Source organism: Lasioglossum baleicum, chromosome 10 (genome assembly GCF_051020765.1).
Source record: "Lasioglossum baleicum chromosome 10, iyLasBale1, whole genome shotgun sequence".
Classification (NCBI taxonomy): Eukaryota; Metazoa; Arthropoda; class Insecta; order Hymenoptera; family Halictidae; genus Lasioglossum; species Lasioglossum baleicum.
Window position 1 is genome coordinate 6,573,575 of NC_134938.1, and position 26,347 is coordinate 6,599,921.

General features: G+C 41.7%; 1 protein-coding gene across 3 annotated transcripts in view; it reads left to right on the forward strand.

The window, feature by feature from the left end:
* Nlg-4 (neuroligin 4) overlaps positions 1–26,347 on the forward strand; it is a 511,553-nt gene that overhangs the window by 109,408 nt on the left and 375,798 nt on the right. For all 3 annotated transcript variants that reach the window (XM_076431568.1, XM_076431570.1, XM_076431569.1), the window contains exons 2-4: positions 5,970–6,312; positions 8,053–8,559; positions 10,369–10,544. In XM_076431568.1, the coding sequence (XP_076287683.1) occupies positions 8,312–8,559; positions 10,369–10,544 (424 nt within the window). In that variant the 5' untranslated portion in view covers positions 5,970–6,312; positions 8,053–8,311. The remainder of the gene's footprint in view (positions 1–5,969; positions 6,313–8,052; positions 8,560–10,368; positions 10,545–26,347) is intronic.

The window sequence follows — 26,347 nt, forward strand, 5'->3', positions numbered from 1 at the left end:
TCGCTCCGTTTCCTGAACAATACCGCTAATCAGGCAACTTCCTCCTTCACCGGCGTGGCCGTCCGACTTCGTGTCGGACACGTTCGTTTCATCCACTTTCTGTCTGTTCCATTTATCGTTGATACTTGATTCTCCGATACCCTTAACAAGTTTCATTTACAATTCAGTGCATCACGTTTGTTCTGCTCGTCCCTCCGACCATATTCCTTCATTTTTTTTTCATCAAATCACGGGTTACAATATTTTTCGTTTACGGAAGGAATTACTCGACTTTATTTCTTCCGGTTCATAATCTTTGAAAAATTTCGATAGGCACATTTTTGTAAAATAAGCATTACCAGGTGTAATTTCACGTGTCAAGCGTAATCGTTTAATTATGAACAGGCTCGACGATTTAAAGCTTCCGAACGGCAACCGGTATCGATCACACTGTTATTACATCAACGTCTATTCGCAATTTGCATCGATTTTGGAGCTCGGGGGTACTTAGAAGTTTGCGCGTCGTTCATTTATCAGGTTACATGTTAATCGAGTTAGGCGAAGTTATGGTTTATAACAGAGGATACAGATGCGTGCGTCCTCCGAACTGGTCCCGTACCCGGACAAATTTACTGCTACAAGTTATCTACTACCAAATTGCTCGCCGTTTTCCTCGTATTTATCCCTCGGTTTGGAATGTTCGTAAATTCTTTTTAGGTACACATTGTTTATAGTCTTATCTAGAAATGAGTTCGTTATAATTAGTCTGCGGATTTCATACATTTATGGAAAAAATTAATCAGTGCTGTTTACGTTTAATCTCCCTAGTGCTTTAAATTTTATTAAATCGTTGAATAAAGAAGGAATGTCCAGGCTAAAAAATGAGAACGAAAGCGTAAATAATATTCGAATGTGAGGTCTATCTTTCGCTGCAATGATTATTTTCTGGCGCGTTCTGCAAGCGGTACTGTCGACCATCAGTACGAACCGGGCAGCATCAAATAATTGCGAAATATTGTCCGAATTTTTTTTCCGTAGCTGGATTGACAGGGGATAGGTGTAAATCTCGGACGACATTCGCGAAATCTTTCTCAATTAACAGTAACGAGTCAAATCGAAAGCAGAAAACGACGCGTCTCGTCTGCTCCGACCGTGAAAAGCGCCGCTACGGATTAGAAGAACGCTGACACGGGATTTATCGCGATATTCTACATGCTGATAAATCGCGCCGCTTGTTATCGGTGACAACACCGTCCCTGGGAGGGTCTCTCGCCAGCCCGCATGAACGAAAGTCAATTAGAAACGGTACCGTGAGCCCGTCGCAAGGCAGCGAACGTGTTTGGAGCAATATTTATTGAGCTGTACTACTCGTCGCTGACGACTACACGTCTGTTAAACTATAAGTTGAAACAGTGATTAAGAATTTAGAAGTTAACGAGCCACGATCAATCGTTTCGTGCTTCTACGTGTAACTGTCGGAGTTGATTATATCTATATATATACAGGGTCATCAGTTTTTAAACGGCCAAACGTTAACCAGCTATAGAGAACCCCAAATGGAACAACTTTTACCCGTATCACTTTTTCTGTTTCGGCCTTGATTTCCAGATAATTGCAAAAAACCATCATTTTTTGAGTTTACATAAAATTAAATATCTGAGGACACCAATGATGAATCTTGATGGTTTTTCCTTTGTTTAGTTTAAAATAAGTAGGGGCATCTGTTTTATTAAATAAATATAAATATAAATAAATATAAAGAAGTAAGTTGGAACGTGGCGGTGTGCCCCACGCCAAAAAAACCATGATCCGAAGTTCATACAAAAAAGTTTATTCAATAAAAAAGATGCCCCTACTTATTTTAAACGAAACGAAGGAAAAACCATCAAAATTCATCATTGGAGTCCTGAGATATTTAATTTTATGTAAACTCAAAAAATTATGGTTTTTTGCAATTATCCATTTGGGGGTTCTCTACAGCTGGTTAACGTTTGGCCGTTTAAAAACGGATGACCCTGTATATATATAAAAGTTCTAAGATGAATAATATACGGTCAAAATAATATAATGTATATACTAAATATCTAATTAAATGTAGTGGACATAAATGTGCCCATTATTATGAAAGTGGTGCAAGTCAAAATTTCACATCACGTTCTTTTAAACTAAATTAATTCAATGTAATTTTTACGATATTATTTCAACATTATATGGACTCCATTTAGTGTTAATATCCTTCTCGATATACGACTTAGACAACTTTCATAATTATGGGCACAAACATGGAATAGCTGCGACACATATTTTCCTCGGAGTCCATTAAAACGGTAAAATTCGTACATAAAATTTGACGAGTTTCCCCGTAAAGAGGAAAGTTCAGTCTTCAAATCCATGGTAATTTGAGTCACGAAAAAAACTTCTCGAACTCTGCCGAAGTGTTTGACTCTATAAAATTTTCGAGAAGAAAACAGCTTCACTTCTTCAACTACGAGAGAACTTTCCAGAAGAACAACTCGAGGAGATGAAAGTGATTTCATCCTGTAGAGTCTAGTTAGATGGTTCTTCAATCTCGTTTCGATAATTATCGGTTCCTCGAATTAAGCCGTACATTTTCGCGAAAATGTTAGACATTTTTACAACTTTTCAGTACCTTCTATGAAAATCGAATATTTTACAGATTTACGTCGGTTAAATACCTGTTAAAAATTTCGTCGACGTTGATTGATGCTGAGGCAAGTGGCAGGCACTGAAACTTTTAAGATTATTTCGAACTGCTACTCTCTTCAACCATTTATAATTCGTGGCAGCGTTATCCGATTTCGATGAAATTTTCAGCACGCAACTGACATAAATCTTCAAAATGTGTTTCGTCAATTTTCATCAGGAGAAGCGGGAAAACCAACATTTATTGTTCCCGTCTCAATCCTTCCAATCATAACGTTTGCTACAATTATAATTGCAAAATAAAGCCAGAAATAAAATACTGGAACGAATAAATTCAATGTAACAGAAATAAAATTTATAACATAAATACTTTCGTTTCTGTTAAATCGGTTCTAGAAAAATGTTTTCACTGGTTCAGTCTTGCTGCTGCTGTACCTGGTATAGTTATGTTGTTATAATTCTAAATTCGACGCAAGCGAATGATAATTTATAACACATAAATAATTTCGTTTCTCCTGAATCGTTTCCGGAAAAATGTTTTCATTGGTTCAGTTTTGCCGGGGGCTGTACCCGGTATTTATGTCCATCGTCCCTATTTGCCTCTTCTATAGATGGGACCGATCGAATAAGGAGCACACGGAAATTTGATTATGCGAAGGGCCATAGAGTAATGTGCGAGGCAGCGTAAAGCTGGGCTCGTGTTTGTTAGGCAGCTGCGTTAGCGATACCGTCCTAAGTCCCGTGTCCTATCGTCTGCGTTGCCGAAACAATTATCACTACTTGGCAAAGTCAAACAGGTCGACCCTCAGGCACTGCTCCGCAACTTCTCACAGCCGGTGCGCACTGCACACGCATGTTGCGCCGGAACGCAGTCGCGCGTGTCAGAACTCGTTGGCGTGTGTCTTTACAATACATTGCTCGAACAAGTTCATCGACATTCAATTAATTTCTAACGGAACGCTAAATATGTTCAATTGCGAACCCGATAGCCACGACGAGCCTCGCTTTGAACAAATAAAGGACAGGCACGAAATTATATGGATTACGGTCTGTTCACAAGAGCGTACTCTAGAGATCTACGAAGAAACCAACTTTATGTAGAAGATTTATAGACAATTAGAAAGTATGTTTATATATAAAGTACTACAGTAAAGTCGCGTTTACTGTCTGCGATCGGGTACGCGATCACTGTCCAGTGCCCACTCACTCCACTGCCATGCTGTCCTTCTCTACGTTCGGCTTCCTTTTGAACTCTCGGCGCGGTAGACGCAGTCATAAAAATATAATGTCGGTATGCGATCACGGCCCATGCAGAACACAGGCTGTTTGACAGTAAACGCTGTTCGACAGAACTGTATGAATACTGAAAAAAATGTAAACTGAGTTTAGGTGTATTGTCATTTGGTCCATAATACAAATTCTGTTTACGTGCTTTTAGGTTTTTTTTGCGATGATTCCTTTTTTCAATCAACGATTGACGATTAACTTCATGAATCGATTGAATCAATCGCCGATTTATTCGACGATTTCTTTTTTTAATCGTATACATTAATCAATCAATCATGATTAAAATTTTAATCGATTAATGTTCAACACTGGTGACCTCCATAGCTTTCTTATTTGGTAACTTGGACTTTTCACGCTGTGAATATATTTTCCTCTAAGCTTTTACTTGATGCATGCCCACACACGATTTTAATTGGATTGGAATCTGGAGACTGAGATGGCCAATCCAACGTAGTGATGCCTTTGGATGCCAACACAGAAAGACTGCCTCAAATCGCTTGGCGTACGCGGAACTCGCAACGAAAAACTGTTTCACTCTCTTTGAAACATACTAACAGATCTCTTCGGAAGCGTATTAGGGGATCCCTTGAATGTTTATTTTATGTATCATCTCTTGAAGAGTTTCTTCGAAGATAATACAGATATAGCGAGTACGTTCTTGTGAAGCAAACTGTACATTAGAAAATGACGAAACATCCGTGACTACTCTTCCGTAACTGTATGCCCTTGCAGAACGGTCGCGAAACGGAATCGACCACGAACCGGAAGCATCGACTCGTGCGATTTGCCTGGTCAGCTTCACATAATCGGGTTAGCCCCGGCCATGATTCTTTGCGTCCTGATGGACCATGCAGCCTGTGGTTGACTGCGGCAGCGACTGCACGTAATTCTCTGAGAAGCCCGCGCTCATTCGGATGCCTCCTCTATCATTGACTGTACCACTCGCCGCCTCCAATCCCGTCCAGTTACGCATCTAAGCACAGCCTGCCGTCATCTGCCTACGCCAGCCCGCTAATATCCACGCCGTGAACTCGCTTATTGAGTAGTTGTCTAATCGACTAAGCCCGAACGCTATAACCACGTTAAGCCTGGTCTGTATGTATAACCGACGTTGTTACGCAACTCCCCCAATTAGCCCATTTAATGGCGCTAATTGAACTGAGCTGCCTGAAAGAATCAATCTCTTCTGTGGCCTGGATGCTTATCCAAAAACTGGACCAGGTTGATAATAGTTTCAGAGCGATACGGAGTCAGGGAAATGAGCTATCACCCGACCCAGTTTTAACAGATTTGGATAAGAGATTCGGGGAAAAAGCGAAGTTCACGGCGTTTGCAGCAGCATTAACTTCCCGGCCGAAGTGGAAGCACTCTGTCCACTTCGTTAACCTATTTCAGGGAGGAAGATCTGCCCGGTTACTTCGTTAGGCGCGCCACTGACCAGCTTTTGATCAGCTAGACCTTGTCAGTCGGTCTGCAGGCTTTGCACACTGTGGAAATTCGGTTTCTGATGTTTTCTACAGATAAAATATTTGGAGAGGTTGTACAGGGTGGTCCGCCAAGATGTAGCCACCTGAATATCTCCTTTATTCTTGATGTTGAACTGCGGATCTTTATGCGTTTATAGCAACATTGAGTAGGTGAAATTCAAGATTGTAGCAGAAATTTCACAAGATATCAGCATATTATTTTTCATCGATTAAAATGATTAAGGGAGGAAATAACATTCTACTCGCTTTCTATTCGTTGCAATCGATGCAGACAATTTTTATTTTGCATAAACATCCGCAGTCTAGTCATAACTAATGTTTCGAATACAATGTACACCACAAGGTCAGAGTGCTTTGCAAATTTTATTTTTTTCTTAAGGCAAGGTCGTCGATATTTTTGTTCTTGTGAATCTTTTTGCCTTGCATATTCTGGTTGGCATTAAATCAAGGAGATATTTAGGTGGACCAGCCTTTTACAAGTACCCCCAGCAATTGGGGAAGTCATACCCCCAGCAACAAAACTCTAACGAAGGTTCCCGTTTTCTGTTGCAGGACTTGGATGTTTAGAGGACCGAGCAGCTCCAGCTCGGACGCTGCGGAGTGTCTTTCGCCCTCGGAGATCTCGATTCGGATTAGCGGAGGTTACACGCGTGCATGTTGGCCAAACGGGGCGTAGTGGCTGGCCATGTAAATGAAATTGGGGAGCGCGTGCGGCTGTTTACGCGCGGCGAAACTTCTGTCGGGGCACACGCACACGTGGCCACCGCGATGGAGCTACGACTGAGAAACTAGTCGTGAACAGGTCCCAGCAAAAGATGTGTCTCGAATCGTAAACGTCTGACACTGGTCCCGAAACAGCGTGCTGCCGCGCCGAAGTCGATGATCGAATTTCATGGTAAAATCAGATCAACCAACTTCTTCACCTCTTGTTTCTCAGCAATATCTTCGAAGTTACGAAAACCCTCGACCCGGCTACTAAACCAATTCCTAACTTTCCCGATGTTGTATAATCGGAGTGCAGTTTTATAATTTAGATAGACTAGCTAGTTAGAAGGAACTTGCGTCTTCATCGTCGTCGTTGACCCGTGCTAGCATGCTCGACTGTTCGGAAAACAATGATTATCTTTATTTTGAAGTTTCCCGGGATCGAAAACCTCGGGGATAAATTCGAAGGGAAAGCCGGGGTAGCTTTACTGATAAGCAAAACCGGGATCGTCGAGGAATAACGCCCCAAATGTCTTATCTCCTCTTTCCGTTTTCCGCGCGTAGATGACGAAGAGCACGTGAGCCTGTTACGCGATAACGAACGCCAGTCTCTCCCTTCTACTCTGATAACTGCTGATTTCCATAATGGTCCCGCGTACGAGTACGCTTCACCGGCTCCGGGACTCGGGCTGACGTCTTATCAGCCCTCAAACTTAGACGATGATCGATATCGAATTGATACGCGCCGCCTCCGGAGCGTTATCGTGCTCTTCTTTGCGATCGGGGGGAGTAACGACTTTCAAATGACTCGGAAGACCCTGTGATTAGAAAGAAGGTTAAAATAATAAAGCCGAAGCGCCACGACTGCTAAGTTCAGTTAAAATTCGTTCAATCCACGGAATTCCTTTATTATTCGGCGCTTCAATCTTCGCGAGTTTCAATTAGGTTTGCGATGTGATTGACGGGTCCTGTCGGGTCATCAGCAAGGGTGCATGACCCTTATAGTGCCAGCAAATCGCCTTGCCAAGGTGGACCTTAGCCCTTGACGTCATTCGACACGACAAATTTTTGTAGACATGTTTTAAGAGGGTTGAATGAAATCAAACCCTATTTTTAATGGGAACTGCCTTCGCAGATCTAAAACAAATCAAAATTGTACAGAATTGTATATTTGAGCCATTTTTGAACATTTTCAGAAGCCATAAATTGCATAAAGATCAGGGGCCGAGTCCGAGGGCTGGTGAAATTATGAATTTAGGGGTAACTTTCTGAATTAGGGGATGATGTCAGAGGCAGTGTCGCCGGATTAAGACTTGTCTCCCATCCTTCCCCTTCTACGACTCTATTCTCCCACTACCATATTCTGGCGACATTGGTCAGGGTTCAAGGTCCACTAAGAAAAGACAGTAAAGTAAATCCTCTATAGTCGCAAAAAGGCCGTACAAATTTCAAAGACCCGTTCGTCCTCACAATGTAATACCAATATAAAAATTTGTTTATTATTACTTCTTTTTTTATGAAACTTTCGCCAATATTCGCCATTCAACCAATTCGAGAAAGGGGGGGAGAGAGAGAGAGAGAGAGAGAGAGAGAGAGAGAGAGAGAGAGAGAGAGAGAAAGAGTTAGTGAGATTTAGTGCTAATGAGAGAGATCGAGTGTTTAATCTGTTGGTAATTTAGACTCTTTGATATTTTCTGTTCAAATTTCGAGGTATCATATTACAAAAACAAATAGGGCACCGCGCGCTGTTATTACGAATATAAAAAAGGGGAAGATCTTCACCTTCATAATTGGAGTTATGAAAGAAAAAAGTTAAGTTTAGTTATGGTGATTTAGGAATTGGTTTATGACACCGGATCTCAGGTAGAGGGAGATCCGTGCGGGGCCAGTGGCAGATGGTGTAGTAAAGCGATTCGAACTGAAATTCCAGGAGATACCGCAAGCTTTCGCCGGGGTGTCGCGCGTTTGGCGCTCGAGTAGGCCTAAATGAAGAGCGATCGTTGCGGGGACAGGTGATCGATACCGATTTCGTGGAACGGCGCGGTTCCGGCGTGCATCCCACTCTCTGTGATATTCGCGAGTGTGAGTGCGGTGGTGGTGGTGTGTGCGTGGCGGGCGCGCACGCTTGTGCTACGGGGTCGCAAGCTAATCGCAACGGAAAAGCGCGGGGGTAGGGCCGGCCGAGCAAGATGGAACTCTTCCTGATACTCGTCTGTCTGATTGCACCGCCCACCCTCTCGCTCTCGATCAAGAGCAAGCTCAATCCACGGATCATTCAGACCCGGTACGGCGAGGTGCAGGGGGTCATACGGTCCTTCGAGAGCGCAAAGTTCCTCAAGCCAATCGACGTCTACCTCGGGATACCGTACGCCACCCCGCCGGTCGGCAAGAACAGATTCTCACCGACCAGGGCGCCCAGGCCGTGGGAAGGAGTCAGGTAAGCTCGATATTTCCTTCTCTTCTTATTTACAGTGGGTGTACAAATTATTCGTACACCTTTAACAGCGAATAACTTTTTCAAAATTGGACCCAACAGCTTGAGTTTTTTTTCTGACATGTTAAAAGGATTATTTTACTAGCTAACGTGTCAATAATTTTTTTTTTACTTGTTATTGGCCGCAATTACGAAAGAAAAAGTAAAGGTCACGATTTTTACACTCTTAACAAGACGATCACTTTTTTCACACGTTCACTGGTGGTACACGCTGACATATTTATTTAACGCGCTTAAAACGTATAACCCAGAATATTTCATACAATACCTACATGTTTAGTAATTGATTAGATACCGATATATTTCATGATGCAAACAATATTTTGAATAATGTCCTTTGCATAAATTCGGAAGAGTAGATTAATCGCCGCGTCCATCACTTTTGCACCACCATGTATCAACCTACGGAGGCCGATCGTGACGTGACGCGATAGTATAGAAAACGGGTAGCTCATGATACCGGTTAGAGAAAATAGATTTGACGGCGCCGTTGATGAAAATGGATGATAGAAACACCTACAAGGTGTGTATTCCGCCATGAAACAGGATAGCAACTTCGTGGTTCCCGAAAGTGATCGTTTCTGTCCGATAACGAGAGAATTAGCGACTTGTCCGAATGCCTCCGAGGCGACAGTGACCCCATAGCGCGTTCAATGAAATTTTACAAGTGGTTTCATTTTTGTGGAACGTATTCTGCTCGCGGGCATCCTCTTAATGCGCGGATTCTTAAACGTATTCCGCCGGCATATTTCCTGCAAAGTTATGTCAAGCCGTTCCTTTGAAATTCGTTCAAGTATTCAGCCAGTATGCCCTTTCATACCCACTACCCTGTCATTCCGCGCTGCTCTTCGGAATAGAAATGCGTCCGAATACATCAGACTTTCGCTGAACATAAAGAAATCATGACGGAACTGTTCTCCGTATCGCGTCATCGACCACCGGAAACGTGGTATCCACGATTCTCCTACGAACACACCTGAAATAATCGGGAGTGCTTATCGATATGTTTATCAAGCTATCTACACTATGTATACAAATTTTAATAAAGAACTATAATGTCTTGCTAAACAAAAATTAATTTTTAGCATATTTATTAAACAAATCATTTAAAAAACAATTAGTTTAGACTGAAAGATTCGTTATTCAAAGACGCATAAATTGGGAAATTTTCGTATGGGCCCAATAATTTCGGAGATATTCATTAAAATAGATTTTCAACCCCAAATTTGAGGGCTATTTTACTCCCTTAGATTGAACGTCAAATATTTTTTCAAGTTCTACATCACACAAAAATTCCATTAACCTTCCTTGTAACTGAAAGCTCGTAATCCCATCAGTAGAATGTATCAGTCTGACTGCGTTTGATCGGGTAAGTAGAATGTGTCCGTATGTGGTCAGACGAGTAGAATATACTCGTCGAGCCGAGTAAACAGAGGTTGGTCAGCAGCCAAACGAGTAAAAGAAAATTCAAACTAGCTGGTCTCGAGTCTCGGACCTGTGTGACTCGTTAGATTGTGCACCGGTAGAAGTAGAATGTCCCGATTCGTAGCCAGACTGGAGTACATTCGGCTGGCATTCGGGCGAGCTTGAATCCCTATCCATCTAATTGTAAAACCAGACGAGGAGAAGGGTCGGAATTCCCCAGTAATCATTCCTTCGTTGCGGTTTTCCCCGAATCGCGAAGCCGCAGCGTTCGATTTATCCGCGTTGTCACGCATGACCGGGCTCAAGCGAATCTCTCCCTCTTTGCAGATTATTGGACTCGGTCGGTCCAGTTTGCCCCCAAAAGCTGCCCGACATCTCGAATGAGCAAGAAGCACTGGAGCGTATGCCGAAAGGCCGGCTCGAGTACTTGAAGAGACTGCTGCCGCATCTACGGAACCAGAGCGAGGACTGCCTCTACTTGAACATCTACGCGCCTGCCATGGGTGAGCAATTCTTCCGTTTATCCGCTTATCCGCTTACACAACATTTCCGTGGACGGGTGTTAACGTTTCTCGTTCACCCTGTCCAAGTCCGCTATATAACTGAGGAGAAAGGGCAGGGGAAAAATTAGTTTTTCAAATTTACAGATGGAAATTAATATTTTTATTATTTAGAGCAGCGGTTTCCAACCTCGGAGGCGCTGACTATTGCCAGGGGAGGCGCTAAGAATTTTTAATAAAAAACGAATTTTCATACTATTTATACATTTAATCATATATTAAGAAAATAAAAAGTAGGGAAACAAATTTTTTCGGGGAGGCGGTAGCAGCAAAAATGTTTGGAAACCGCTGAGTTAGAATGACACAAGATTTGGGAAACTATTTTTTTGAAATGGTAATGTAGGATCAGGATTATCAGGATATTAAAAAATAAAAGGTAGGGGAATAAATTTTTTCGGGGAGGCGTAGCAGCAAAAATGTTTGGAAACCGCTGATTTAGAATGACACAAGATTTGGGAAACTATTTTTTTGAAATGGTAATGTAGGATCAGGATTATCAGGATATTAAAAAATAAAAGGTAGGGAAATAAATTTTTTCGGGGAGGCGTAGTAGCAAAAATGTTTGGCAACCGCTGATTTAGAATGACACAAGATTTGGGAAATTATTTTTCTTGAAATGGTAATGTAAGATCAGGATTATCAGGATGTTACAAAAATAAAAGGCAGGGGGGTGCGGAATATTTCATTTTGGGGGTGGTGTAGTAAAAATGTTTGGAAACCGCTGATTTAGAAGGACACAATATTTGGGAAATTAGTTTTCTAGAACTGGTAATGTGGGATCAGGACCCCTACACCAAATGCGGTGTAGACTTTACATGAAGAAAAAGTTATTTATTTCAAAAAAAAGATTAAAATGAAGATTTTATAATTTTAGTAGTATTTTGAAATGGTATTTGCTTATGGAAATACTTCAGTATTTTATTACTATTCCACATTTTCCCCAACCCGATACTATTACACCAGAGGCTTTTGTCTGACACGTATCGATTCGTGCTACTTGATTAAGGAGAACTTCACGTGTTACGCAAACTGCGAACTTTCTTGTAGCCGACGGTGATTATGAATTTCCATAAAACTCGCCATTGTGCTGCTCTCTACGTAAACTCCCTTGTCTGACGTATATTAACTCATACTACTTGACCCGCCAGGAATTTAACCATTACTAGCTTCCGAACTAAGTTCTTGCCCTGTGAAGTTTCTGGAAATATACATTTCGGTGAATGTAACCAAATTTCCTTTTACTGTTCGATGTTTCTAGCATTAAAATTAATAATATCGGAAATGGTAATTAAAATACATTTATTTTGTATGACAGTTTTAAAATATCTATTTCTTAATTAAAATGAAATTATTAGTTAAACATTAAGAAATGTTCTGTGTCATTTGCAACGACTAGACTGTAGATTTTATTGAATACTGTTTATTTTTTTATTTTAGCTTCGCAGAAGCGATGCAGAAAATTTTCAATTTGCAAAAGACTCGCAACAATGACTCTTAATAATTTTGCTGATATTTTAACGTCTCCTGACGTCTTTCCTCTTTAAAACTGAATAAATAATAGTACAATTAAAATAACCAAATAAAAAAGTAAGTGAAAAACGAATAAGCAAGATAATATTGTAGAGACACCTTGGAAGCTTGTAGAGACTCTTAGAACTCGGTCAGCACGGCGTTTTTTAACGGCACAAATCAAAGTGTCCACCACAGGGACACTCGAGCGAGAAAGAGTTTCCGGGGTTGAAAAAGGGAGAAGTGCGAACGCGCGTCTCGCTCGATTCTCAGGTCGGAATGTCCCCGGTCGCCGCTGGTAATTAATGGCCACCCGAGAGCCGTGTCGTTCCGTCATTTTATTAATTGGCGCGAGCTAACGAAGGTTACCCGGTTGCTTTCGTTCCCCGCGTAAATTGTTCCTGACGACGGGCCTGTCCTGATGAAAAGACGAATCGACGTTATTAGAGTCGGCCGCATATCCTCGCCGAGGAAAAAATTTGTTTTATGACGTATCAGCGAACTTGTTGGTCGTGCTCTACGTTGGATTATGAATAGTCGTTGAAATTGCTTCTGTTACCGCGTCGGAAAAGTCAAATTCGGTGAAATTATTCCTCGGGTTCTTTCATTTCTGATTTTGACTGTTTTTCAAAGATCATTCAGGATCAACGTACGCTTGGAGAGTTCGTTAGGTTCGGGGAAAAAATCGTTTCTGTCTGCAAAGTGGGTTTCCAGTGAAATTTCCGTCCACTCTCTTCGGAATGTAAACTTGATCGCGTGCTCTCTCGTTTTTCGGGAAAAGCTCGTGATTTTCCGCTGGAAAAAAACAGCGAGCCGCGACAGCAACAGCGCGAACGGCGTTTACCAATAGGAAATTCTACTTAGCGCGATTCCATATGCAGAAAAGGAGACGCGATCGAATGGGCCGGGGAACTTTTGAATGTTTAAGTGGCGGAATATCGAGCACAGAGAATTTCGAATCAAAGGTTCGCGCGCGCTGGCTTAACGAGCCCGACACAAAAGCGGCCCGATATATCTTCTGTAGTAGATTGAAAGCTACCCTGTCGGAAGAGTTCTCGAGCGCCGCTCTTTCCGCGTGGACGCGTCGATTAATATTTTATTAGGTTCATCCCAACTAATTTCCCGGTGCTCCACACGTTGTAGAGGTTCGCTGGAACGAGCAGCCAAAGTCTCCAGATGAGGGAAGTACGACTAACCCCTCTCTGCCAGTGCTGGATTAGTCACGTGACGTGGTGACACGTGCAAGACAGAGACGGAACGTCACACGGTGGGGTGAAGTGATGAATTTTGTGTAAAAATCAAAGAACTTCCCATAGAAATCAGATGAAGCGATGATTTTTTTAAATTAAATAGTGAGATTATGGTAGGAGCGTTTTATATCTTTGAAAATCTGTGTTGAACTTGCAGAATTACAAGAAAACTGTGATTCATCCAATAGCATGTTTCGGTTAGATTTTTCTTGACACAATATACGTCATTTCCCGTCGATTTTGTCTACTTCCTCAGGATTTTGAAACGCATCGATTTGTGTGAAAGAAAACTAATGAAATCATAATTTTTTCGTTGAAATGATTATGATCTTTCTATTTCTCCCATATTCTGCAATATATTTCAGCTTTAATTTAAAACGGAAACCTTCAGTCTATCGAAAGTTCTTCGATTTTGACACAACATTCATCGCTCTGCTCTACTGTGCGTCGTAGGAAAGGTGGAGTGGGGTGACAAGTCTTAATCCGGCGACTCTGCGAACAGCGTCGTCGAACACATCGTTCATTATTCCGACGTTAATGCTCTCAGAGGCTCTCTTCAGTAACGTGCTCGACGACGAAAGTCACTTCAGCGCCGACTTCTTCCACGGTATCGCAATCGTTTCAGCCGAAAAGGCCGGAAACTTGGAATTCGCTTAGCGCGAGCTTCTCCTCTCGCGAAGTTCGCGTCGAACCGAAAACGAACGACAGTGAGCGAGAGAAAGAGAGAGAGAGAAAAGCACAGGGACTTCGCAATCACACGGCCGCCTGCACTCACAATTCCTCGAGCCGTGGCTCCAACCAACGAAGAAGGTGGCAAGTTCCAACCCCCGCCGACTTCCCCTTGGTCGCGAACTAATAATCGAATCCGTAAGTTCCGGGAATTCGTTTCAACTCTGAAATACTCGGCCACGAACCGTGAACCCCGTCCGCCATCGGCGCCGAACAAGAGGTACGGCCCGTGAAATTATTTGTTCGTTCGGTCGGCGAGGAAAGATAAAGTGGCTTCCCCTGTTCCCTCAAGAGCGTTCCTTTGTATCGTCGCGACGACGCAGCTTGAACCGGGATCCCGCGGTAAATTATTAACATGAATGAGGATTTCAGGAATTTTTCAGAGAAAATTTATTTAATATTCGTGTTTCACTGGCTAATAGAACGGTATACAAATACTTCTTCTCAGTACAAACAGACTGTAGAGTGAAGTTAAAGGAACAGCTTCTCCATTACTCTGAAAAACCTCAAAACCTTGAATTTCACTTGATCATAATTAGACTGCGGATTTTATGCACTTCTGACAAAAATGAGTACGTGTAATTCAAAACAGGAAAAAGATTAAAAGAATTTAACAATGCCGATATACTATTTTTAACATATAAAAATCACTAATGAGGAAAATAAATTTTTACCTAGTTCCTATAGCTTGCGATTGTATAAAAATTTTATTTTGCATAAGATCCGCAGTCTAATCATATTTTTTAAGCGAATGGCTGATGAATGGCGTGGTAAAATGACCAAACATTTGGACAGACACATTCTTGTTAAGTTTATAAAATGATGTGAAATAGTTATTTCTGGAGCTCCGAGAGAACCTAGTGTTAACCCTCGCAAGGTAAGGTCTAATAACTCATAAATAGTAAGATGGGATCTCCTAGACCCCGACAAATGAATTTCATAAATAGCCTCGTTTTTATTGGGATAAAGAATAGCACAGGATGAAAAGTAAACAAGCAGATTTAATTTTATTCATATAAAAATTCTTTTCAAAAATCTGAACCTGGGGTCTCCGAGACCCCACGTTACCTTGCGAAGGTTGATAACGCCGTGGATTATGGCGTCAAAGACACGACATCTGCAAATTGGCGGCGTTATGTGTTCATGGAGGCCGCGAGCCTTCGCAGAGGCGCCGCTATGAAGTTACCTGTTTAAGCGGGTGCGACAAGTACACCGTCTCGTCACAAAAGGGAGACTGCAAAGGAGCTTCGCCTAAGTGCGATCCCCCCGCGACAAGGACGAGAGTCAAGAGTCCTTCTAAATAGCCATCAACGGGAAGTTCATACGCGCGGCCCCGCAATATTAAATGCGGTTTCCGCGTGCTTTGCAACCCATTCGCCTACTCGCTCGCGGAAACAAGCTACGTCAAACGATCGATCCGCGTTGCCCGTTTCGAACCGGAAACACCGACGTCCGCCATTGTTCCGGCCAGCTTTCAAAGACAACATCCTGGAACTTCGTGGTACGGGCTCCCGCGAATACTCCGGACACTCGATCCCTTCGTTTTTCAATATTTCACGTTTCATATTTCACAATGAACTTTCAATAACGACGAACCGTTAATCTTCATTAGCCCGACGTTAAAAATTACTTTACGGTTTCGTCTTTCTCCTTCTTGCGGAACGGGAGGGCATATTTTTAATTATATCGCATCAGGGACGTAATAACGTGGTCGTTATCTGTTCTTATAATAGATTAATAACGTAGGGTAGTGACTAGACAGAGCGGATTGTATGCATTTATGGCAAAAATAGGTGTAATTTGAAACAGGGAAGACATTAGAAAAATTTAACAATACTGTTATTTCATTTTCAGCCTGGTAAACATATCTGGAAAGTAAATGAATTTTTATTTCACTCCAGTTTGTTCCAATTCAGACAGAAATTAATTAATTTTAATCAAGGTGATAAGAAGGTCAGCTTTGTTTATTTCATTTAAACGGGACGCCACGGTTTTCTATTTACATTCTGGTAGCGTCAAGACGAATACAATGATGTATTATGAAGGTGATTCAAGGTCGCTCAAGAGATAATAAAAGACATTCTCACACATTAATCATTTTAGCGAGCTGAAAATAACAGGTTGGCATTCTTAAATCATTTTAACCGCTGTTTTAAATTGCACGTACCCATTTTCGCAAATGCACAGAATTCATCCTCGTTTGAAGCGTCGACATGAAATTTGATTTTTGTCTTTCAACGCGCAGCGCACCGTGCTACGTCGTAGGGACGGGATGTTTCCTCGCGTTCACGCGCGATTTAACGATTACGAGCGGGAGAAGGGCCGACTCCGGCGTCATTTGGCTCGTAAAACAGCCAGGAAACGCGTTAGTGCCTCTTTGAATACGCGAACGACGCGTATCGAGGTGGACCGAAGGATGCAGGGGGTGGGGGATGTGACCGTGGGGCCGCAGAGATGAAATTCTAAGACAGAGGCGGAATTGTAGAGCAGTGGAGAGAGCGGAGCCATCAAACGCGAGAGGAACAGAGGAATTTCTCTGAATATTTCACGGGGCCCACCTCCTTAGACGGGCACTCGAATTCGGGCTGGCTCGGTTCTTTCATTTTTCTTCGGGCTACGACCTATATTCGGCCGGAGACAAAGGAACCGAGGAAGAAAGGGTTTTCGCGCGTTACCGACGCCCCGTTTGTCCGATTACACTCAATACTTAATCGTTCCCGACTGCACTTGACCTATCTCGACAACTTTTATTAACGATCCCCCCTGGAATCGGACCGTACCTCGCCGGCGAAAAGTACGGGGCGCTCCTATTAACGGGAAATGTCGGTGGGGATAGCATTATCGGACGTTGGAGCGACTTGTAAAAGTAATAGGTGCGAAATAAGAAGAATTATTGAGCATTTAATAATTGCATTCTTGGTATCAGCTATCATTTGCCAGAAAGAAATTCCCAAATGGGCGAATTTATGGGTCTCTACGCAATTATGGCTGCTGAAAATTTGCAACAAGTGCGCTAGGATGCAAAATTCGACAGAAATTAGTACGATTTTAATTTATTTCAGATCTGAAGAGGGCACTACCATGGATGATAAGATTCTATTAGATTCGAGCTTTCTTAACTCGAAGCAATTTTAATTCCAATTCTGTGTAATTTTTTAAATTATGCACATCGAATTGAACCTGCGTACTCATACAACAGTTGAACTTTTTTACAATTTCTAGAATACAGACGACTTTAATAATATTAAAACTGTTTCGACATCGAATTGAACCTGTTTTCTCATACAACAGTTGAACTTTTTTACAATTTCTAAAATACAGACGACTTTAATAATATTAAAACTGTTTTGAATAATGGTATGGCAATTTCTACTGGCGCCTCAGAGTCGCCATTCAGAGTTACAAATATCAACTTTTAAATTCCAATTTCATAGTAGCCAAGATATCAAAGGCTGATCTCAAGGAAATTCAGAAACATCCAGAATAATTTATGGCGACCTAAATGGTGGAAATTCTGTGACCTAAATGGATCCATCAAATCGTCGTAGGTGTCCTTGAAGACATCCGACTCCCCAGAGAGTTAATTACGAGTCTCTTTGCCGATGTTCCGTTTTCGCGAACGGTTTGTGGGGAGAATCAATATGTGAAATAGTCTTGAATAAGCAGTTTACTACTGGCGGTGTAACGCACACTGTACTTCTATCAGAGTGTTCCGTCCGATTACACGATGTCCAACAATCCGGGGACGTCTGTGATGTCCTAAGACCGCTGAGAGGCAAACACGCGTAGCCTATCGACATCTCACTAAACACGTGTAATGCTTCACCAGTAACTTCCTGGCTCTAGCCGAAATCAATCCGCGGCTGGATAATCCAATGTGTCACTACTAGCAACGGTAGATAGCCTCTCCTTGGTTGCCAGGCAACGATTCAACTCCGTGGACCACCAGAATCCATTGTTTGGTTCATCCGCAAATGTGGCTCCCTTGCATTCGTTTTTCTTGCAACATTAAATCTTCTGTAGTCGCAAAAGCCTTGGGGAGTTTCGTTTGCAAAGTTCGTAGACGGAAACTATTTTTTTGAGCTTCAAAGGCCGAGCCGAACGTAAGAAGGACAGCGCGTGTAAAGAGAGAAGCGGCCGAAGCGACTGCGACTCTCCGTGTCTCTTTCCTTCCCATACGCTGTCCTTCCTTGCGCCCGAAACGTTCATCGTTAATTAAACCAGGCAGTTCCAACCTATTCCCCTCCGAGAACTGCAAGGTCCCCCACCATCGAACCTCTTTACAATGTATGCGTGTGCATCGCGTCGCGCGGCTCTCGCGGTGGGAGCTTCCCACTACTATACATTGTAACGATGAAGTCTAAGAGTGGGGGAAGAACCTAAGCAGGGAAGGTGCCTCGAATAGCTCCGGAGCTACTCGTTGGAACTGCCTGAATTAAACCATGAAATACAGTCGAAATTATACCGTGTTTGGTATTATTGTAATCAGAAAAATTGCACAAATATAATTGGTGAAAGTTTCATAAAGAAATAAGTAATAATAAAAAAATGTTTATATTGGTATTGCATTGTGACGACGCACGGGCCTTTGAACTGTGCCAGCGGCTGCCATTCTCCGCGTAGCATTAGTAGTGGTTCACACCGATATACCCGAGCCGAGAACAGATTACTACAGTGGAGGGGATATCTTTTTTGCGTTTATCGTGCACGGTCTTTTTGCGATTATAGAGGATTCCCTACTGACTGTAATTCATGTGGAACCGGTTATACATTTTCCGATGTTGTTTTATTCTATAGCTACTGTTGGCTTTCAGGAAACATTGAAAAATTTAGATATTCTCCTTCCCCATTTTTGGTTTCCTTGTTCGTACCGCAGAAAGTCTCCTCTCACCATTTCCCAGCATTCACGCGCTAGCTGCTCCAATGCATCCAGCGAACCTTCGCGCAGCTCACATTTTCATCTTCCACTTTTCTTTCCCTCGTTCCCACAATTCATAAGGCAACATGCAGCTTTGATGCAGAGCGCACCATGCAAACATGCTCGGAACGTGTTTTTTTTCACATCGCCCGTCCTATTGTAAGATCTTTAAATTGTATTGTAGCACTTCACCCTTCGTATGTTGTGCCGGGGTCATTCGTGACCCTTAGTGGTGGGATTCTTTTGGAATACAGGGTGGTCCTCCTTATTTGTGATGACTAGACTGCGGATCTTTATGCATTTGTGGTTTGTAAACATTTTCAAACAATGCTGGAGTGTCAAATTGGACAGGATTTAGTATGATTTCTACTTATTTTGGATCTACAAATGCTATGTCAATGGAAATAGGATTTGATTCGGTCCCACTTTCTTAAAATTTGTCATCAAATGTTCTTAATGCTATGTAAATGATATCACAAGGTGAATACTTCGCAAATATTTTCTGTCAATACACATTTACCAGAATAAAAATATTCACCTTGAAGACTCCGGAAAAATAGAATTTGGGAAAAATAATAAAATTTGCAAAGCACTCATCTTGTGATAACCATTCACATTGCATTAAAAACATTTGTTATGTCATCAAAAATAAAGGAGATGTTTAGGTGGACCACCCTGTATATTATTTTAGAAAATTGGCGAAAATTTCAACAGATGTACGCCCAGTTTTAAATGCGAAGAATTCCTGGTAAAAATGGAAGTTCGAAATAATATCGTAATTTTGAAATGGTTCATTTAGGGAAGTTGGCGACTCCAGCCAAATATGGAAGCGCCGAACGCGTTCCCGGGGTAGCCTCGACCCTCTTTCGCATCCAGGAACCTACAAATTTCGCGTTATTTACCGAGCGGGCGGGTCGTGACTATTTTTCGAAGACGCCGGGAGGTCCGTGGCCGCGACAGGACGAACATATCCGAGGCTGTTCTGCATTCTGGACGGCTGCCGAGGCACCGGGTACCGGTAGCAGGTAGTCACGCTCGCGCGCCGACTTGCAGAATAGCGTGTTCTGGTTTCCTCTTCCGGCTTACATTTATGTCTGGATGTTTCATTGTCGAAAACGCGAACGTGCGCGCCGGGCTACAACACGACACAGACGAAAACGTTTGACCCGGTTACTAGAGGGGACGCTGTTATGCAGAATGCGTGTCTAGGATCGAAATCGGCGAATGAGAAGCCAAGAGCACACTCTACCTCCTTTAGAATTCGCCAGTTATCGATTATTTTCCCATTTCTTTCAGAACCAATCACGAAAAGAAATCATAATTTGCATGTGACTCCTCTTTCTTGTAATGGATGCGGACACTGGGTCAAAACCGCGTCAGAATGATGCCAAAACGACGACAGAGTGACACCTCGCGTCAAAATCGAGCTACGCTCTGCTAATAGATTGTTGTCAAACGCTTCAGGCAAGTTTGACAAAGTTGATGCAGTATTAGCTACAGTAGCGGACAAAAGTTTAAGACTGCTCAAAAGAAGACAATAACTTTTTCAATATTGTACTATACGATTTGAACTTTTTTGGGAAGCTAGAGCAATTAGTTTACTAAAGGATGTGAAAAGAAATTTTATAAATACTAAATACTAAAAATTGAATTTTTCATGTGGGCCTATATTGAAAATTTAAAAGATGCGTTTGGTAGATCTGTGTCAATTAAACATATTCTGAAAATTTCATCAAAATCGGTCGACGTTGCAATGAGCTACGAACATTTATAGATGGTAAAAATTCCAGATTTTTTCACGATTTATTGCCGACAATCTTGAAAATCTTCAAATTTTCAGAATATGTTTAATTGACACAGATCTACAAAACGTATCTTTTAAATTTTCCATATAGGCCCACATAAAAAAGTTAAAAATTCAACTTTTAGTATTTTTTCAACAATTCCGATCAATTGCAATTTTTGAAAAAATTTCTTTTCGCATCCTTCAGTAAACTAATTGCTCCAGCTTCCCAAAAAAGTTCAGCGGTCTTAAACTTTTGTCCGCTACTGTAGATGAATAGTGCTTATTAGAGTGTAATATAGTTTCAGAAATTTTTGAAAAATCGCATTTCGCAATCTAAAGTTCCGAAAAAATTCACGGTCGTGTGCACGACCGAGTAGAACGTCCACGAATTTTTTGCGAAACGTCAGAAATCGGAAATCGGTTCGCCGTTTCATTGAACGGGTGTGCCGCGCGATGAACGGCGCTCGCCGAACAATTTATGTCTCCACGTACGGGAACAATTCCGCGCGTACCCTTCTCTCCGTTGCTTCAAGCCACCAGTTTTCGTTCCGCCCTTTCCCATCGAGCGTCGTGTCTCGCAAGAAAATGTCCTGGCATTCCTGTCGCCTTTGCTGTTCAATTTCCGGCTCGGGAGAGGCTGCAAGAAAAACGGAGGCTCGAACGGGACTGAGGTGGATGATGTGGGTGGGGGTAGCGGAGTTGGAGGGAAAAAGTAAAATTTCCTATTTCGTGGGGGAAAATGCAATGATGTGCTATTATTGAAACCCGTTCCTCTCTCGCGGCCGGCGCGTACGCGAGAGAAATAAAAACGCCAAGAGGGAAACACGTGTGTATAGAGGGGATGCTGAAGAGACGGGGAGGGGGATGAGGAACATATTGCGCGTGCATGCCGCGAGATCTTCGACGCAGCTGAAGCGGAACGTCTCTCGAGCCTTTACTGTCTCTCCGTGGTCTTATAGGGTGACAAGAAATAACGGAGTTAACACTAGATTGCCTAAGGAAGTCATTTTGATTGCTTTTCAATTTCAATTAGAAAAACAATTATATATATATATATATATATATATATATATATATATATATATATATATATAACAGCTTCTTAGAATTTTGTGACTTTTTGTACAACATATAAATGCGTTTATTAATAATTGTAGTTACCTCCCCCCCTCCTTCATTTCCTTTATATATAGGTGTTATACCTATATTGCCCAAAAGCAGTCATTTTGACTGCTTGGGAAATTTTAAATAATCAAATGACTCTTATTGTTGAATTGAGTAAATTTCTTATATGACCAGTTCGGCTCTGTATCGAAATAACAGTACATGATATATTGTCGATTTGGGCGTATATTTGATAAGTTGCAGTTGCTCAATAAGTATTAGTATGGTCGCAGACAAGTTACAGCGCGCGGCCGGGCAGCGGTGTGGGGATTCGGCGGCTCGGCGCTACATAATGAATAAATTATTTCTTTTCCTGGTGATGTAAATTTTGTTGTTGTTAATATTTATTAATAACTTATTATATAACTGTAAATAATATAAAAAATAATAAAAATTAATTTTAAACAAATTTCTTTACACATTAGTCATTCTTTCACAATGCAGTCATGTTGACTGCTTTTGGGCAATAGAGGTATATACTAAGTTTCAGTCTTTCTAGTGTCAAACATTTCTTATTATAATTCTGTCAAATCGACGAATTTTGAAAAACCAAATTCGAAATGGCCACCCTTTGAGCCGATGCAGAGGCTAACGGTCTGTTATCGTTGTTATTATTTGGTTTTTCAAAATTCGTCGATTTGACAGAATTATAATAAGAAATGTTCAACTCCGTTATTTCTTGTCACCCTGTATTTATCGATGGCAGTCGGTCTCTCTCCCGTAGCTCGATGATCCCCGATCAATGGGAGCATCGATGACGTTGACGTGTCGTCGATTCGAATCTGTCGCGAGAGCGTCGCTTAGAGACGAGCACCGATATTAATCGTTAAAAGCGATACTGTGTTCGTCCGGGCTATATTTCTCCGTGGATTTCATACATTTTCGTTTATTTTCTCCGTTTCGAATAACACAATCCCGCTCAGATGTTTTCGAACGTCAAAAACATCCAGAACACACGCAGGCTTCGTCAAAGATAACTCCCATCCCCCCCCCCGAAAATCTGTCTGTCAGATGTCGCCTCGTTAGCCCACGGAAATGTAGTTTTAATTAATCACGCTGCGAGGGAAAAGCGTCGACACGCCCCCGCACAAGCGATCCTTAATGAGAAAAAAAGGGCACGATGGAACAGAGATATCAAAGGCCTCCACCTGCCGGCGGATGAACGGCCCGCTCGCACTTGGAATACGAATTATCTTTCACAAAGGAGAACTGTTCTTATCTTTCCTTTCCTTGAACTTATCGTACACCCCTCTATTCCCTCGCGCGTTTATTATGGATCTATAGAGCGCGGGATCCGATTGACATAACTGCGGAACACCTAACCCAATTTTGGAATCCGTGACGTTTCACGAGGTTCGACGAACTGATATTCGGAAGATATAAATTTGGCTTTGTTTATTGACCGTGACTGTGACAATTTTCAGCCTGAAATCTCCTGTGAGATTCATCACGAAATTATTAAGTGAATTATTGGAATTTTCGTTAGAAACACAAATAGAAAATTTATAAAGAATATTTATTTTCGTAATTAGTAATCAGACTATGATTAATGACATAATGTTTCCAAAATTTTCATTACATGTCGCCTAATAAAGTAGGTGTAATTTAAAACGGTGAAAACATTAGAAGAGTTTAAAGGTATTGTTATTTTATTGTGAATCTATCAGATATTAACAAAGAAAATAAATTTTCTAGCGTGATTACGGATAAATTAATTCTATACGACGAGGTTGTTCGAAAGCTACTTCCATCATCGCGGAATTAATCGGACGGCGCTTTGAAATTGAATTCCGGACAAGCAAAAGCACCGATTGCTGTCGCTCGCGGCTTCGAAGGCGTAAACGAAGTTGAACGACGCTTTTGTCGGAACCGAAACTTTCAAGTCCATCTCATAGGAAGGTATTAAAATAACGTGGCTTCGTTTAGCACGCCGTTTCTTCATTCAACTATAAGTCGTCGAATCTTTATGCTTTCATCAAAATCTACTAGAAACTTCTAAACTACAAACTCGAAATTTAATACGATTAAAGCTGTCCTATGATATTAAACTATTCGAGACGACTTAGTACAAACTTAACTTAATACAAGCTTAAATGTCTCGTTTATTAATAGTAGAACAAATGTCAAAGGAAAACGTGTAACGAAAACAAATATCGTTGGACGCGCAGAAGGTAATCGATACGTTTTAAACGAGATATTTTTATCACATAATGGATAAGGTTAAAACGGACCTAATGATGTCCTTTGTGTGCCCTTGAATACCTAAATGGAAATTCCACATCATTAGATTCGTCTCATGTGAATAAGTAACGAAAATCATAAATAAACCATATATTTGCGATTTCAGTGTCTCGTCAGAAGGTATCAAAAAATCCACAATTTGTCTACTTGAGTTAATCGATTTATATTGCACCGTAATTAATAAAGCGTGCAAACTCGCTGCCCGCACGCAATTTCAAATATCCGCAAGTTGTCAGCCGAAACGACTCTTATCAAAATTGTTAAACACCGAATTGTTCAAATAATGGTTCATCAAGCTCTCCTGACTCTATGCTATTTCATTATATTAATTAATACCGACGAACAGAGAAAGCACTCGGCGAACAAGCGTTTGGAACCGCGTCGTCAAAACCGGTCGGGCAGTTTGCATCGGTGCAGACGCGAATTCGGAAGTAGTTTTCATCGAATATAGCTCGCCGACAGAGGGTCAATTATAGTCGTCCCGATTTTGCACAGCGCAGAATTCTCATGCTTTATGATTAGAAATGTCGCTTTTTAATATCATTAACTAAAAAAACATTAATTTTTTAATATCAAAACAGGTTATACTCTAATATAAAGATGAACAGATTAATAGTGTGTCCTATAGTTTCTTCTCCGGCACTTGCCATCGAAAATTCCGCCTTTATGGGACGTCTCTAAATCAAAACGTCGAAGCTTTTTCGTTCCATATGTTCGCGGGGGTGAACTGGCGAGAGCTGAGACTTGGGACAATTCCGAGGAAGTTCAGTTTTCGGTAATCGAGAGCCATCGCATAAAGGTCGATGACATCTATTCCACCCGGTCATAATTCACCGGCGTCTTTCCGGCGACCGTGGAAAGTTCTCCAACTTAGATTAGCGATTCAATTTGGCGCGGCAGTAAATCAACCCTGAAATCGTTTTTTAATCGGTACAACGTGTAATTCCTCCGGTTGCTTCCAGCTTCTTTCCGACGTGTTTTGTCTGTCACTCATGGCAATCACTCATCCTTGCCCTTTAGAAAATTACTGCCTTGATAAACAGCTTCAGCAATTTGGCAAATGACATTTGGTCCAAGGAGTTTCTGTTTCGAGGGTAGGAACCAGGGCAGGCAAATAAGAGATTTGTTATTTCTAATATATGAAAATTAAGTACATTTTAATTTATGACAATTAATAGGGGATGAAGTACATTTTTATGTCACCTCTGGTTCATGAAAATTCTTGTACATTGTTGAGTTTGATTTATGACAATTAATAGGGGATGAAGTACATTTTTATGTCACCTCTGGTTCATGAAAATTCTTGAACATTTTTGAGTTTGATTTATGACAATTAATAGGGGATGAAGTACATTTTTATGTCACCTCTGGTTCATGAAAATTCTTGAACATTTCTCATTTTCCAGAAAATTCCAGAAAATTATTATTTGTAATCGATGAAAATTGTTAAGGGTTGAAGTACATTTTTACATCACGTCAGGTCCATTTTCAGTTTTAATTTATGAATACTATTAGCAGTTGAAGTACATTTTTACCGAACATTTTTATTTTGCATAAAGATCCTAATAATCGAAAGCTGCATTCGAACGACGTTTGAAGCAACTGCAAGAGGGGGATGATTATCGCACAGTCCCCCCATTAAATTCTCTACTTAGTTTCGGGTCGTGCCTATCGCGATTTCACAAGACTCTCGAACTTTCCTTTTCCGCTGGGAAAAAGTTGCCGTCGAGAGCTCGCGCTCCGCCCCTTAATCGAGGGGTTTGCGCGCCGTCACCCCCTCTACCAAGTAAGTCGTTATTGTTTCACCCCGTGCCGATAATTAAATTTCTTCGTGGGGCTGCTCGAAACCTCATTACACTTAACCCGCTTAAACAACAATCCCTCAAGTTTGTACGCGCGTCAACAAGGGTATGTTCAACCTCCCTGAACCCCCCGCGCGGTCGTCGCCGCGACGACGATCACCGAGGGGGTGATTATCGACGTCATTGTGAAACGTTCGTTTACCGGTCAGGGAAAGTTTAATTAGTTGAAAGGCGGCGGATTGTGGTCAGTGGGGGTTGGCTCATGCGAAGGGGGTGGATGCCGTGCGATATTTTAAGCTGTAAGGGTTGTTACACAGCGGAACGGAAATTTCTCTGTTGGTGGATCG